Genomic DNA, 16452 nt, shown 5'->3' with positions numbered 1-16452 from the left:
ATGATTGGTTCATAGTCCGAAAGACACCAACTCATAAACATTAAATTCTATAATCAATGGTGATTGGTTATTTTGAAATATTTGGGGGATTGTTATAAAAGTTGGGCTGTTATGGTATTTCAAAATACCAATTTTTTAATTAATTTTTTGGACTGTTATGATTTGAATGTAATTAAAATTTTGGGCTATTATGACTTGAATGCAATTGCAATTGCTTCGGTTACTTTACAATTCAAATCATGGCTAGGCAATTTCATTTTTTTAAATTAAAAATGGTTGTTATAAAAGCTGGGCAGTTTCAATCTTAATAATTAAAAAAATGATTGTTACATGTAAGAGGCAAGTATAAAAAGGGGTGTTTTATTCTCTTTTATGCGGTGACAATTTTCCTACTTGAGAGAATTCATTTTGCCTCTACATTTTTATTTTTTCCAGCTCTCCTTCACCACTTCTATTTTATCTTATACTGTTCTAAGCTTTGGTTAAAGAGTGCACTTTAAATAGAAGCTCGTCATTGTATCCTGGAGGTCGGTCTACATCTGAGCCATTTGCATAGGGAAGATCCTTCCAGTGGGGCGAAAATCTAATCTTAAGGACAGTGCTTTTGCACGCCTTGACGCTGCTATGTTCGTTACTGTTTTGTTGTTGTGTTCATTGCTATTTTGCTATTGTGTTTGTTGCTGTTTTATTGTTGTCTCTCTGGTATTTTGTTGTTGTTTTCCTGTTGTTCTTCTACTGTTTTGTTGCTATTCTTGCATTGTTTTGCTACTATTGTTTTACTGCTAATTATTGTTAAAAATTCAATAGAATACGCTTCTGACGTGGGATTCATAACATTTCACCCCCACCCAATCATCACAATTGGGAGACCCTGCCTACCCATCCATCTTACTCTCGTGTGGATTCATTATCACACGTGGATGCCCTGTCAACTCATCCATCTCACTCTCAACCAAACCCATTATCACATGTGGATGCCCTGTCAACTCGTCCATCTCACTCTCAACCAAACCCATTATCACACGTGGACACTCCTTTGCGTAGGCATTTGATAGGACACCAAAAGACGATTCGAGTCTATGTTGATACCACTCTCATAGGTTGGGAGTTTCACATCCAAAAGACTGACCTATTTGGTGGAAGGACTCCCCCTTATAAGCTCAAGACCTCCCTAATGCGCTTCCAATATGGGATTCGTGACACCTTGGATCACTGATCCTAAGTTATAAATTTTTTAAATAAAAATGAAACTAACGACTCAGTATTATAACAAATCACCTTCATTTTAGGGTCATACTAGACAGATTCTAGTAGTTGTTTCACCTGTATCTCCACCCATTGAACACATAAAACAAACTCCTTGACCTTCTTTCTTTATCTTTTCCTTTCTGAAAATAATAATAATAAATTGGAAGTTCCTAGTCAAGTCTTCTCATATTGCATTGCAGTGTTGCACCACGAAATCGTTTTACTCTTTATAGTAAATTTTCGTTTTAACTCTTTACAGTAAATTTGCCAGTAAAAGTTGAAAGCTCCACATATAATATGTGGAAATCTCAGAACCATCATCATTTTGTTCCACTATGTTACCAAAACTTTTAAGCTATACATCTATCAACTTTACTGTCAAAAAACAAATGAACAACTTTAGCACATAAAACAATACTTCTACAATTGAATCTTATAATTATCTCGATCTATCATTTTCTCTTCTTTCATCAAGAAGAGAAGCCTCGGAATTTGAGTACTTGAGTTTAATTTGGTGAACATGGTACTTGGGTGAAATAGCCGCAAATATTATAATACCACTAAGCAAGGCTAACCCCAGTCCTAAACTATTAACAACCATGGATTCTGGACATTGTTTAAATACACTTCTTCTGCTTTGTAAAAATGTAAGTTTCTCTAAAAGACCTGTTTCTGCAGTCGCTACAGCCAACCCATATGTGTAGAGACCAAGGAAAATATGCCATGGCAATACACTAATTCTTGATGCACGTACCTCCCCTCGATGCCAAAAGCTCAAGAAGCCCACTATCCACTGCAATTTCAATCAAAGTAATTGCAACATTGTTATACTATTCTCTTCATTGTTATATAATACCAAAGCTACTCTTAATATCAGTAAAGTTTATTAACCATCCCAACAAAATTTGTTGTACAGTAAAACGAAAGTATTCATTTGCGAGTGTACTTAAGAAAGAATGGGAATTTAGCGACACGAGAAATGAAGCCTTGTACTTAAATATCCATTGTACTTTTCTGATTAGCAGAGAGCCAGAGGTCTCTTTCTCTGCTTCTTATTTGGGCCATCTTGTGGCCCATTTGTTTCATTATTTTATGGGTTGATTCTTTTGCAAGAGAATGTCTGTTTAAGATAATAATGTATTATTATGTTGCTTCTCAATTTAAACTTCTGGAAAGAATTTCTATGGGACCGCAATGAGGGCATTACCATTAACCATACTACTCTACATCAATTATTTTCTCAATTTTGCAGAAAATTCATAAACTTGCATTCATAAAATTCGAAGGACTACGAAATTAAAGAAAAATTACGACTAAAGATAGAGGGGATTGAAGAGTAAAACCTGAGCTCCAAACAAGCTGACACAAATTAAACCCATCCAAGAATGAAGACTGTAGAAATTAGCCACAACTCCATCTTGGCCATGGAACTTTGTCCAAATTCCAAAAATCCCAGAAGCTAAAGCCACTCCTTGAAGACATAAATGTACTGATTTCTTAAAATGTCTAGAGCCAGGCAACCATCTGTGCACCAGAATTGCTGGACAACCAAAAACAAACAACACTCAAACCCCATTTTCCTAATCACGCATTTTCTTGCTACAATTAACTGCAATATAGTATTACATGTCATCACTACCTTCTCCACTGATGATAATGAAACCGATCACCATCAACAAAGGATGAAGAACCTGTTAAAACCAGAAAACCCCACACCATTTTTAGCTCTTGAGTTATGCTGTTAAAGAAAGAAAAAACACGCATACAGAAAAAGAGAGTAGTTACCGCATAAACGAGGTCTTCCTGAGAAGAAGAAGGAGGAAGGAAACTAGACTGGAAAGCAAGAGCCCATAAAATGACCAAACTTGCAACTATAAGCCCTGATATTCTTGCAATGAACAAGAGTGGAAGTAGTGAAGCAGAGAGAGTGGCCATGTGGGAGTGTTTGTTGTGAGCTGCAGTTTTAGTTTGAGGTGACAGTCGATTGTTTAGAGCCACCGACAACTGAGCTCTGGATCTACCATAGCACTAGTGCCAAAGCAAGCACTATTTGCAGTGGAGTGGAGTAAAGAAGTGCTTTTTCTAAAAGTTGTTTATTAATTTGGAAAGGATTGATGATGAATAATAATATAACGTATTCTACTATTTTAAACTGCCAATGCAGCATTGTGAGTTGGGCAAAAGCACTTCCACAGTTCCATTCCACTAATTGATGTAATAAAAAAGAAAAAGAAAATAAAGAATATATCTTTTTCAGAAAGTTGATTAATTAAAATATGTACAGATTTTAATGAATTTTACTGAAATTAAAAAATTATAATTTTTTTTTAATTACTAATTTTTTGAAATATATTTATACAATAAGAATTGAAAGCTAAAAAAAAAGGAACAATGAAAGGAATGGGTGCTTTTCCCTTGGACCCTTTAGTCAAACAACTTCTCGTTATATGAGAATGGAATGAAAAGAAAAGCAGAAAAGTTAATTAATGTATTAGTATAAATTGATTAATATCGTATGGGTATTGATGTAATTATCAAATTTTTCTGAATTGGATTTGGAGCCCTTAAACCTCATTTTCAGCAGTTTGACTTCTGCTGGGAAGATTTCGTAACTCGTGTGCAATGTGCCGTTTGTTTCAGGGATCCATATACTTTATTTGAAATCTTCTACTATAATATAATAAATACAAATAAGTATTTATTTATATAAAAAAATTGTTTTACATTAAATATTACCTTACAGTTTAGTATTCAATGTTAGGGTTAAAATTAACTTTATATAAGGGTAAAGACGTAATTGAATAAATTTAAATTATTTTTGTTTATAAAATAAATAATAAAAACTATAATTATCAAATTATAAATAATAATTAAAAAACGAAATAAAAGATTTAAATTATCCTTTTTTTACAAAATAATAGTTTTTTTATTTTATTAAAATTTCTTTTAGTTTTTAATTTCTTAATTTTTTTTGCTTTTTCGATTTCCCTTGAAAAAAAAATTAGTTTTTTTTTTTTTTTTTTTAGTTTTTCAAAACATTTTAGATTTAGATTGAAGAAGTAAATTCACTTCAAAAAGTCATGAAGAAAAAAAAAATCAAAGACATCTAAATTGTTTTATCGTTTTTAGATGTCCCCTAATTGAATAAATTGTAGCTTCTGTCCTCCCAAATGGAAAGTCTTAAAAGGTTGTACCTTAATTGATAATATTCCAAAAGGAAACGTAGAAATGAAGACTAGTACAAGAAATCAAAATCATCATCACCATTGTTGTGTTTAATGTCTGCACATTAATTACTGGGACACTACCTTTTCTCCATGTGAAGCCTAGGAAGTGGAGTTCCACCCCTCAGATATCTCCAGCACAAACATTAAATTGTTGTGATTTTGAGGTAATTTATTATGGGAAACGACTTACACCTACCAAGGTTTGGAGAAACGATAGATTGGTATCCAGAAGGTTTCAAAAAGACAAATAGGTACCTTTCGTTAGGGAAAAGACTAGAATGCCCTTTGAGAAATATTAGTCTATTTTTTTTAATTACTTTTAGACCCCTTAAGTTTATTAATTCCATCAAATACCCTCAGAAAAAAGTTTAAAAATTAACAAAAACACCCCCACTCGCCCATACTTGCCAAATTCCGATGGCCACCACCGGAAATGGCCAGTAGTTCACCGATCTGGCCTTTTTCGGCCAGATCCGTTCCGATGGTGGCGTAGACCGTTGTGATAGATTCTGGCTACCATCGACGGTGGCCGTCGGAATCTGGCAAGTATGGGTGAGTGGGGGTGTTTTTGTTAATTTTTAAACTTTTTTCTGGGGGTATTTGATGGAATTAATAAACTTAAGGGGTCTAAAAGTAATTAAAAAAATAAACTAATATTTCTCAAAGGGCATTCTAGTCTTCTTTCTAACAAAAGGTACCTGTTTGTCTTTTTGAAACCTTTTGGGTACCAATATATCGTTTCTCCAAACCTTGAGTAGCTGTAAGTCGTTCTGCCAATTTTTTATTGCATCTCTAATCTACTATACTAAATATTATATTAAAAAAATATTTTTTCTATTAATAATAAATAATAAATTTATTCTACTAATTATTTTTATATATATTAATTAATTATTGAAAATAATATTTTTATTAAATAATAACAATTTTAAAAGTTATACTAATTTAATAAAATTAAGCATTTATTTAATCAAATAAACATTATATTTAATATAAAAAAAATTATATCTAATCTAAAATGTCATAAAAAAAAAAAAAAGTAAAATTCCAAATGAAAAAATTGGCTTTGGCAAAATATCGAGAAAATAACAACATTTTATTCAAGGATTTGAATTATATAAACAATTTCAAAATGAGTAATAAAAAATTATGCAAAAAAGAGTTTCATAAAAAGATCAAGGATCTCAAAATAGCTCTAGTATTTTTCAATATTTTGATGATCTTAGAGGATTCGAAACTAATCTATCGAAATATTAAATTGTTATTTTAATTTATGTTGTATTTTTTTTTAATTTTAGTGTTTTTAAACTAGTTTATTTTGAGCTATTGTAGTTTAATATTTGCATTGAACGAAGTTTTGTTTTTAATTTTTCATCATTTTTTAATTACATAATTATTATGAATTTATTATTATAAATATTAATATAAACAATAATCAAATTAACATAAATACAAATTAAAAAAAATTAAATAACAAAAATAAAGAAATAAAATATGTTTTGTAATAGATGAATAGTGTCACCTCAAATTAGTGTGAATGAATAATATTGCACCAAATTTGGTGTGACTTTTGGTGTTGGGTTGGAACAAAATTTTAACACTATTTTGGTGTAAATGCCCTCACGGTTCAAATCATTGAAGAGAAGAGGATTTGAAGAAGAGATTTTCTTATTTTTCCATAAATGAGGAAGAAAGAGAATTTCTTAATTGATAATATCCAAAAGAAAGGTAGCATTGTTTGGAATCTGTTGTGAGTTTTGTGCAATTAGCAAATGGAAAGTGCCTAAGCTTCCAAAGAAGCAAACAAAGCCATTGTTGCTATCAACTCTATTGTTTCTAATATATATGCACAAATAAATTTTTTTATTTTTATTACAAAAGAATCCTTTCTCACAAAATGTTAGATCAATGCATTACAAGATCCCAAAAAAAAAAAAAAATAAAAAAAAATAAACAACAACAACAACAACAACATTTGACAACAGTTGATTTGTATGCATATGGCGCATGTCAGCAATACAAAAAAATAATCTATGCAGTGAAATTTCAGTATAATAAACCATTAGAAGTTGCAAATGGAATATATACAGCAAATATGAGCTTATTTTCTCAACTTGCTTTTAAAAGTTTAATTAATTCATGAAATACAATAGAACTAAACAAATTCATAGTTTTGATGACTTAATCCAATTATGAACCTGATAAATTGGTCGTCCTATGTAAGTCATTGGGATAGAAAATAGTTAGGTATTATTATTATTTTTATGTTTTTGAAGGGTATATAGTATGGTATTTCATCAGCAAATCAAGCTTTTAAAACTCAAGGGTGTCAATTTTTTCCTTTAAAACTTGAGGAGAGTTGATTGTTATATATTTATCAAACTTTAACTTAAATGTCTTATCAGCATTCAATAAAACCTGACTAAAATCTAACAATCCTTAGTCCATTGAGATGATCAAAACTGTTTCAGTTTTAACTTTTTAATTCATACATCAACTTATTTATGGGTTAGTTTAATAGTTTGTATAATATGAATGGAACCTTAACAAAAGGTTAAGAGTTAAGAAGAAGAGAAGTGGAAGAGCTTTACTCATTCCAGTGAAAGGAAGAAAGGTAGAGAGAGTTTAAGCAGAATTTGTTCCAAAATGCCAAAAATCAACAAAACATCAGGTTAATTTCCCCAATCCAAACACTCTAAAGCTTTTATCAACGTAATGTTTTAGACTTTGATTGATGTTTGTTTAAAGGTTATTCTTCCAGCAGGAACAAGTGTTGTCCTGAAACAAACAAGAAAGCAGGGTAAGAAATTAATTATTATGAAATGAATTTATAAATTTGCCTTACTAGAGTAGTTACTTTGCCTATTCTTCTCTCTTAATGGTGCTGCTGTTGGCTCTGTGAGGTTTGTTTCTAAGTGATCATCCTCAATAGCTACTATATGTTTAGTATTATTTATTGTACTTGTGAATTCTTGGACGATTCAGGGATCCAAATCAAGCACTTTTGATGAAAGATTTTGTACATAAAACTAATAATTTCATCTCGAATCAACTAATATGGACTCTTTCAATACTAGAACTAGACATGACATTTCTAAGTTGTAAATCAAAATAATTTTCAGATCCAAACATTCCAACAAGCAAACAAGCAGTATTGGAGAGCTGCTCAAACAGGTTTAAAGTTTCAGGTTCAAGATTTTTCCTCATTAAAGCTGCTGAAACATAGGGAATGATTAAATAAAAGAAACGACGCCAAACATTTTCACGTTACAACATGAATCTCTACAATTGATATACAGCATCTCTCATGAAACTTCAATCGCTTATTCAACTTTATCTTGTTCATCATCTTAATAATACAACATGAATATGAACATCACTCTCCATTTGATATACGGCCAATATATTAGGGCTCAAGATGCTCATAGTGAATTTGAACAGGCAAAGGGCATTTTGATCAAGTAATAAACAAATAACTAACCAATATGACGTACTTCTCAGGCAGTATCTGATAAAGGGAATAGCTTCTCTAGGATGTTATTAGAGAGAATTCTGTTGGGGTCCAACTCCTTTCGGGCTTTATTGTAAGAATCCACTGCAAAACGCTTTCTCAGCCTTGCTTGGAGAGCAGCAAGTTCTTCCTTGTCCTTTGGAACCTGGAAATAATTAGGTAGATCTAAATAAAAAGAATCAACGAAAAATGTAGCAGCTGATTTCAAGTTACCATCTTTTTTGCTCACAATGTAAGAGAATTATACTTGTTTTAATTACTGGAAAGCATTATATTCATTAAATGATCTGAGCTCAGTATTAAAAGGAGAGTTCTTATAAAAGCACAGTATGAGTCCAGAAAAGATTTACTATACAAGGATATATAATATCTTATTTTCCCTACGGCTGCCTCATAAAGAATAAGAAGAAGTACAGGAATCTTTCGGGTGCATAGCTTCATTTAATGTTTTTTGAAGAAAGTCAAAACATTGAAATAAGGTGAATTAAGTTATGTATTTTTAAGATCTCAAAATGCATTCGACATCATCCTCTGATATCCATATTCTGACAATGAAAACAGTAAAGACGTTTTCAACTTGGGAAACTAAAGATAATTAAAAAAATATATAATATCAATCGGTTAATCCATTTCTAAATAGAACATTATAAAAGAAAAAATTAAAGAAAAATAATCCTATTTCGGTCATTTTACATGTCATATATCTACTCCTCTAAAAGTAAAACAATTTAAAATTAAAATTTAACAAACATCTTATAACTTTTATGTCAAGTTGATTTTTGTAATGTAGAATCATAAGTGATCAAGGAAGAAATTACAACAATTCCAAACTAGGCTTACATGGGTATTTGAATTTCTGGAAATCTAGTCTAGATTAAATTTGAAAACAAAACCCTAATACAATCCAAAACATGTAAAATCTCTCTCTTTTTTTTTTTTTTTTTTTTTTTTTTTTTTTTGGGTTATTATCCCTCACCTCAAGGCTCAAGGTTTGTATTTCAGTAAAACAAACCCCAAAGGTATAAAATATTATCCCTCACTTCCCTTAACATTTCAAAAATTGTCCCAGACCTTCCTTCAGCACTGTTAGTTAACAGAAAATTTTAACAAGAAAGACAATTTCAAAATTGCCCTTAGTATCACAACTTAATTTGAAGTAGCAAATACCGCCTTCACCGTCAGTGACATCAATGCCACCGTACATCTTCAACTCTGGCATAACATGAAATGCCTCAAGTCAAATAATTGCGTAGTACAAGCTCCAACAGTAGACAACACCAGAAAAAGTTACATACGCCACTGGGTCCCAAGAAGAAGTTAAATGTCATCATAGAAATGAGGCGACAGTGGAGTATTATAGGCGGTGAAATAGTTGAACTTTTTAGTATATTATCGATGAAAGAGCCCAAGTCACACATATTTTGGAATAATGAGGGAGAGAAGTTGAAAAATCCATCTCAATTGTTATCAATGTAACAATTGAGGTCCCTAAGACTAGCCATTTTTAATTGGCTTTCTCATGCAACTAAGGTGCAAAAAGAAGCTTATAAACCATTTGGCATGCTTGCATATTGTCTAAGTGTCACAAAATTAACCAAATATCATGACGTGACGGCATCTTAAAGAAGTTAACATGTAAATGATGTTTATAAGTCAAGTTTGAGAAGAAGAATTAAGCATTAGTAATTCAACAATAACAGAAAACAATAAAGGGAAATGAGTAGATATTTAGGAAGAAAAAGGGGATTCCAGACGGAGAACAAAGAAAAAGAATGCGGACAGAGAGGAAAAATTCAGTCACGTCAAGTGGATAAACTTTAGAATTTATAACCATATGCACCCAACAACGCCACATGCACTAACTCCAGTCTAAGCTGTTCCATACCAATAAAATTTACAATTTATATCCCCCTCCCTACAAGAAAAATAAAACCTTATTTGTAGCTAAGAAAATCTTGACGAAGAAAAAAGTTTAAAAATCTTATGATTTGCAATGAACTACTACAATTAAAAGAGCACAATGTATCCTCTCAGTTGCTAAAGGTCAAACAGAGACTATTTGTAAGACCTTTGTATCTTCTTTATTTTTATTTTTAAAAAGATTAATTACATTCCCCAGTCATATTACACATTTGCCCTAGTCCAATTAAAAAATTCTGTTAACAAATGCTAGAGAGGGGAAGTTTGGGATAATTTTGAAATGTGAGGGATATAATTTTAAAATGGTGGTGTGTCACTGACTGAAATTCAAACATCTGAGGAGACCAGGGATAATAAGTCTATTTTTATTTTAAATTTGTGAAAGAGAAGTTATAAGATTAGTTTATGCAAAAACTTAGTCAATACCTCAATCTTAGCCCAATGCTCATAAGCAGAATATTGATCCCACAACTGTGTTTGAGTCAGATGCCTGTAGTGGAAGAATTCTTCTGTTATGTCCTTTCTCTGGCGAGCATCTGTAGTGGGAAGGTACATAATTATACCAACCTAAAACAAAACCAACAAGGAGTTTAACATGAGCATAATGAAAAGCTAAAAATTTTCAATCAACCAGTTTAAACAAACAGCCATCGCAAACATGCACTATCTATAATTCTTAAGACCATGAATCATTTGTTTCATTGGTTAATCAAATTGAAAATATCCACAATCCTTTGTAATATATAAGCTGCAGCTAAAAGCATGATTAAACCTTGAGACATTATGTAAAAGTGCTAAAATTTCTTACTGCTGGTTTCGCTCAAATTCCATGCAAAAGCAAAATTAAGTCGATCAACCAAGAAATCAAAATCAAAATAAGGTTTAAGAAAACTAAAATGTTAACAATCCTTCCAATTTTACTTTTTAAGTCACTAACCAATATAACATTGCACAGAGGTAATACCAGAATAGCAATATAATCAAGCCTATGATGCTTGTATGGTTTGAATTGCTTGAAATAGGCATTGCAAAAGATACTGTTACTAAATGCTGGCATATGGTTGTACATCTGGCACAAGTACATCACACAAACTTGATGCCAAAACAGCTAATCTATGAGTAGGTGCTTTATGCATTAACCAAAATGAGTCTGATGGTGTTGACACTGCTGCAAACTGAATTTGAGGATGCCTTTGTGATTCGAATATAAACAAGTACAGAAAACTGAAAATAATTTAACAAATTTCATCAACTAAAGAATTAAAATTTCATAAAAAAGCTTAAAATCAAAACAAAGAATCAGGGTTATAAGGTAAGAAAGGAACAAAGGATTTTTTGAGAAAGATAATGAAGAAAATAATCAGGGTTTGTTGGAAAAGATCCAACTTCTTGCTTCTCTATAGACTTCAGAGTCCAAAAAAATGCAAAGATTGCTTTTCTTTCTTTATTCATCTGTGTTTGAAAGGGGTTTTTGAAGCATAATTTTTATAGCGTAGGTTCTGTTTTGTGAAGGGGAGGGTTTTCTTTTGTAAACTTTACTCCCTCAGTGGTGTTTGCTATCTTTGTGGACATGCGGTCTACTTCATAGATGTAACTCCCTTTTTTTGTTATATACATTCTCAATTCAAGATATAATAATAATATTAAAATAATAAAATATAGAAGCCAGGAAAAATATGAAAGAAAGAATACACAGGACAGATAAACAGGAAGAAAGATATGACAAATGAAGTCCCCTCCTCATAAAAGAATCCAACGACAAGGAAAAAAGAAAAGAACAAATATGGAAAAATAATAAAGGTAAATAAATTACCCATGAGAAAATCTCATCCTCAGCAGGGCTATAAGCTGGACTCATGGGGCTCCGACTGCGTGTTGTCCAGCGTTGCTCTATAGGAGCAGGTGCAGGTATATCTTCCTTCTCTATCAGTTGCTTCAGCTTGTCTATGTATTCAAGGTCTTTCATGCTCGGCTTGGCAAGGGCTCCAACAGGAAAGCAAGTTTCTGATACCCACTGTTGCCCACCACAATCAAAGCCCAAAATTTCATCAGCCCATCCAACTCTGTATCCCTCTGACTTCCTCCAAAATTCAGCCTCGGCTTTATTAACCTTTTTGACATGGTCTTTGTTAAGAGGATCAAGTGCCAGCAGTTTATCTCTTAGCTCTGTAAAAGAAAGTTCATTTATGTCTGGTTCATCATTGTCAGGAGATTTAGCTGTGGTTTCGTCAGCTCTGCAAGAAACTAAAGTAAGCAGTTAATTGACTGAAATAAACAAATCAAGAAACCAACAAACATGATAATAAATGCCTTGATGTTATAAGCTAAAGTTTTAGTTTTCCTTAAGTTAGGTGTAAGAAGGTCGCTACACGAAAAGGCAAGACAACATTTACTGTGGCATAAAATCAAAGAAAGAGAGAATGAGAGAAACACACACAAAGACATGGAAGTGGAGACAAGATTTTCAGCTAATCCAAGCTTTTTTTTTTTTGGCCTTGATGGACTGGTATCACCAGTTACCCTTCCTATTGCCCCAATTATAACAATTGAAAGTCTAAATTGAATAGCTAAAGCCAACAGCTGTACCTATACTTTGTGCAGGACTCCCTGTAAAAGTCTCGAACATGTTGCATAGCTTCATCTGTCGTATATTTTGGTTTGAATTTGGGTGGACCTTTCCATTTTGAAACAGGGTTGCACCTTACAACCACAACCGTGTCGGTATATGGAATATAAAGGTACTTCACGTGCTTATTCTCAGATAATAATTTCCTGCAAATAGAAAGTTCAAATGATTTTTAATTTTTGAAAAAAGTCCTCCATGAAACAATTGATTTACAGGTATGCTATTCCGCTACTCCATGGAGAAAGAGCGAAGAGATTCTTCTGAAAAGGATAACAAAAATATGAATGTATCTTTCACTTTAGTCTCATCCATGATATATGGATTGTTAAGAACCACATCTACACAAAACGCATGTGACACAGAACTCTTATAAAGAATGTTTCTGTTTCAATGCAACAGCAGCAAAGATAGAATTATTGAAAACTTGTACCTTATTCCTGTTACAAATTTCACAGCACCAATTATTAATATAACATGGAAAAAGTGAATGCACCGGAATCATCCAAATTATTCATGACATAATAATACTTAGAAGGACTAAATAAGTTCTAGGTCAATAATCTTCTTGGAAATTGCAAAACAATTTGCGGCAAACAAGAGAGATTGCTCAAAATACAAGATAAATGATAAAAGGAATGAATGGTTACTTGTGATTTCTTTTAATCTCTTTTATATTTGAGACAGCTGTGTGCTCCACAAGTTCTTGTCTCTCAACACACTGAAGGGTGACTTCAGCAACAACTCCAAGGCCACCAAGACCACAACGAGCCAAATAAAAGAGCTCTGGATCTTTCTCTTTTGAAACCTCAATTGTTCCTTTGGCAGGAGTGACCAACTTCAAGCTGATGACTTGCTCATCAATAGGAGGCAAATTTGCACCAGTGCCATGTGCACCAACCTACTAACAAATAGCAAAGAAAATGAAGATCAGATTTAAACTATAAGCAAAATTAACACCAAATCACATCATAAAGTCTATAATTCCCAGCTAAACATCACATTTCCGAAGCTTTCTTTTCTCTTTAACATTTTTTTTTTCATTTCCTTGTTTTCCAGAAACACGAAACAGCAATATGTAGTCATCTTACACTCCATTTTTCAACAGTCTCAGAAAGCGATCTCTGCCCTTAAGGTTTTGATAATCATAGTTGAAGCATAAGGAATTCATATATTAGTGAGAAAATAATAAGTATAGGAATTGTCATCTACCACAATAAAAAGAAAAAGGCAAAGGCTCTTTAATTCAAACACATTTAAATAACCATGAGATAAAAATATCAACCCCTATACACCAACTAATAAATTGGAAGCAATTTGCTGATTACTTATCACTCCTACGTTTGAAGCTTTAAATTACAAAACTTTAAATTTATAAATAAGGATTAAGATACAATGTCATGAAAGCAGCGGTAACGTTTATTAAGTTATTGTTCAATGATATAAGTCAACCATTAGTCAACATTGAAACGGTTTACTACTCCACTGCAGTTACAAATTTATTGTCAACTATTACGTTAAAATAAGTTACCCTTCACATCCATTGGTTATAATCACAACGATAAACTTCTGTATATAGAAGAAGTAACCTGAATGATGCCACCAATTTGCTGCTCTCGAATGGAAGCAAAATTCTGAAGCGTAAGGCCATCTTGTTTAATCTCATCCACCAACTCCTGAACTCTAATTCCAGCCTGAACCGTCACTATCTTCTTCTCCTTATCAACCTCCAACACCTTATCCATCAGGGCCAAATTCACCATCCCAGCCCGAGCCAGCCCGATCCCATTAGGAGAGAGCCCGGAGCCCACGGGCCGGATCTTAGCCCGCTTCTCATTGGCTTCTTTAACTAAATTCTCCAATTCTTGGATATTCTCGGGCTGGTGAAAGTTGCGAGTCTGTACCTCGTGGGTGCCGCTCCAGTTGGAGACAGTGTGAAGGTCTTCGGGCAATGGAGCGTAGCGAAAGAGTTGGGCCTTTTTGTGTTTGGCGGAGTCGGAAAATGGAAAGGAGTAGTAAGTGGCGGCACCAGAGAAGAGGAAAAGCGCCGCATAGCCCAGATATTTACGAATTTCGGCATCAGAGGAGGAAGAGGGGGAGGCAGTTGAGAGTGGGCGTGTCAAGGGTAATGGATCTTTTACTGGCTTGGGAGGTTTGAGATGAAGATGGAGTGTGCGCCTGAGAGAGAAAGCTCTTAGCATTTTTAGTTGAAGATATAAAAGGGTTTTGCCGTTTGGGTTTGTTTTGGAGGAGGTGAAGTGGTGAACGAAGAAATTTAACTCCCTTAACAAAATGATTCTGAAAATCTTTTTGAATTTTTTTTTAATTTGGAAAAGCTAACGTGGCATACTTAGGATTCATTAAACATGTAAAATGAGTTAAATTGAAAAAGACTTAAACATATATAGGTAAAATCATAATTAACAAAAGTTGTTTAAATTTTGAAATTTGAAAATGAGTCATCACCCTTCAAAATCGCTTAATCAAGCCATATACCCAAAAAATGATCGATAAATACTATTCATTTCTATGTGATTTCTGGCGATTACAGTGTCTAAATTCCTCCAAATTTTCAATCCTAAAGCTTCCTTACACAAAACCATGGCTGACATTCACAAAGAGGAGGAAAATCCAACCTCACTTCGAATCCTAGACTCCGATGGCGCCAGCAGTTCAAAGGCTATCGAAGACGACGCTCCGGTGGATCATCCAATGAGTGAAGGTGGTCCACAGGCAGATGGGACGACGGTGACACAAGAATAGAGAGAAGAATCGAAAAACGGTTTTGAAGAAGAGGACGTCGGCGAGAATTCAGGTGAGGAGGAGGACGCCAATGAAGAAATGGTACATTTTTTACTTGTTTTTTTTAATTGGATGAGAAAATGGATTGATTTGTGCGAATCTGGGATAGATGTAGTTGGTTTTATTATTATGGTGGTTGTGGCGTTTTGTCGAGCAGTTGGCGGGCATTGGTGGAGTGGCTTTGTTTGGGTTCTAGAGAATGGGGGGAGGCAAGGGAGGTTGTTTTAGGAAGTTTGGTGGGCTGGGGATGGCAGGAGGTGGCCGAATTTGGCAGGCTGGAAGGCTGCCCTGCATATTGGCAAGGCTAGCCACGCACAACGCATGTTGTGCAAGGCCAGCCTTGCCAATATGGGCTTGCATGATTGTTGGCTATGATTGTACCAACCAATCATGCAAGCCCTACTGTAGGGCTGTAGGGCTTGCATGATTGTTTGAAGGGTTGGCTATGATTGTTGTGTTAGAAGTGTTAAATTACAGGGTTTTTAATTCATATGTTGGTGGGGTTTTAGCTTTGGTGATTATTTGGATGTGTTTTTTTGAGTTGTGGGGATAATGGTCTTAATTGTGGTGATCCTTAAATTAGTGATCTTATGAATTGGTATGCTATGAATGAATGTGTAATGGTGGTGCATGTGTTATTTTAATGTTGTTATGTGTGATACTAATGTTTGTTGGTTGTGCTTGAAGTGTGAAATGAAAGTTTTTTAATTCATACGTTGGTGAGGTTTTAATTGAGTGATTATTCAGATTATTAGTTTGTAACAATGAATAAATGGATGTTGTTTATGATGGTGGTGGAGGTAATATTATTAAGTGGAAGACTAAGTTTGCATGCTTGCTTTTCAATTGATGCTTTGGTTGAGTTTTAGTTTAGTGAAGTTTTAGATGTGTTTTGAGTTGTTAACTGTTGTGATGGCAGGATTAGTAATGAGTTGTGCAGTATGGTTTTTATGTTTATTTACATTGTATGATGCTCCTTCATTTTTTTTTTTTTTTTTTTTGTCATACGCTTGAAAAGATTAGTTGAAAAGTTCATTGTATGATACTTTTTCTTTGTTTACAAAGTATGTTGGCAGCCTATTAGTTGTTTTGGTTTCTTTTTTTTATTGATATTTAGTTTA

At 33.3% G+C, this 16452-nt stretch overlaps 2 protein-coding genes across 2 annotated transcripts; both read right to left on the bottom strand.

The window, feature by feature from the left end:
* Positions 1-1687: 1687 nt before the first annotated feature.
* Positions 1688-3219, bottom strand: LOC116145984 (probable transmembrane ascorbate ferrireductase 4). The gene is made up of 4 exons (XM_031431406.1): positions 3034-3219; positions 2888-2939; positions 2592-2788; positions 1688-2041 (listed from the first exon to the last, which is right to left on the bottom strand). The coding sequence occupies exons 1-4, from the start codon at positions 3181-3183 to the stop codon at positions 1688-1690; spliced, it is 753 nt and encodes a 250-aa protein (XP_031287266.1). The 5' UTR covers positions 3184-3219.
* A 4447-nt stretch (positions 3220-7666) lies between these two features.
* On the bottom strand, positions 7667-14730 carry LOC116145983 (L-galactono-1,4-lactone dehydrogenase, mitochondrial-like). The gene is made up of 6 exons (XM_031431405.1): positions 14119-14730; positions 13180-13430; positions 12493-12678; positions 11720-12140; positions 10333-10473; positions 7667-8131 (listed from the first exon to the last, which is right to left on the bottom strand). The coding sequence occupies exons 1-6, from the start codon at positions 14728-14730 to the stop codon at positions 7973-7975; spliced, it is 1770 nt and encodes a 589-aa protein (XP_031287265.1). The 3' UTR covers positions 7667-7972.
* Positions 14731-16452: the final 1722 nt, after the last annotated feature.

This window comes from Pistacia vera, unplaced genomic scaffold (assembly GCF_008641045.1).
Source record: "Pistacia vera cultivar Batoury unplaced genomic scaffold, PisVer_v2 Contig470, whole genome shotgun sequence".
Lineage (NCBI taxonomy): Eukaryota > Viridiplantae > Streptophyta > Magnoliopsida > Sapindales > Anacardiaceae > Pistacia > Pistacia vera.
Note: the sequence above shows the minus strand (reverse complement) of the source record. Positions and strands in the feature narration are given on the sequence as shown.

Bases quoted from the DNA above. Each gene is read 5' to 3' on its own strand.
- LOC116145984 (XM_031431406.1), bottom strand. From the start codon at position 3,183: ATGGCCACTCTCTCTGCTTCACTACTTCCACTCTTGTTCATTGCAAGA. The intron at 2,940-3,033 runs GTAACTACTCTC...TGGTTTTAACAG, and splicing joins AGGAAGACCTCGTTTATGCG to GTTCTTCATCCTTTGTTGAT. The intron at 2,789-2,887 runs GTAGTGATGACA...TTGGTTGTCCAG, and splicing joins CATTATCATCAGTGGAGAAG to CAATTCTGGTGCACAGATGG.
- LOC116145983 (XM_031431405.1), bottom strand. From the start codon at position 14,730: ATGCTAAGAGCTTTCTCTCTCAGGCGCACACTCCATCTTCATCTCAAA. The intron at 12,679-13,179 runs GTAACCATTCAT...TTCTATTTGCAG, and splicing joins GAGATTAAAAGAAATCACAA to GAAATTATTATCTGAGAATA. The intron at 12,141-12,492 runs GTACAGCTGTTG...AGTTTCTTGCAG, and splicing joins GAGTCCTGCACAAAGTATAG to AGCTGACGAAACCACAGCTA.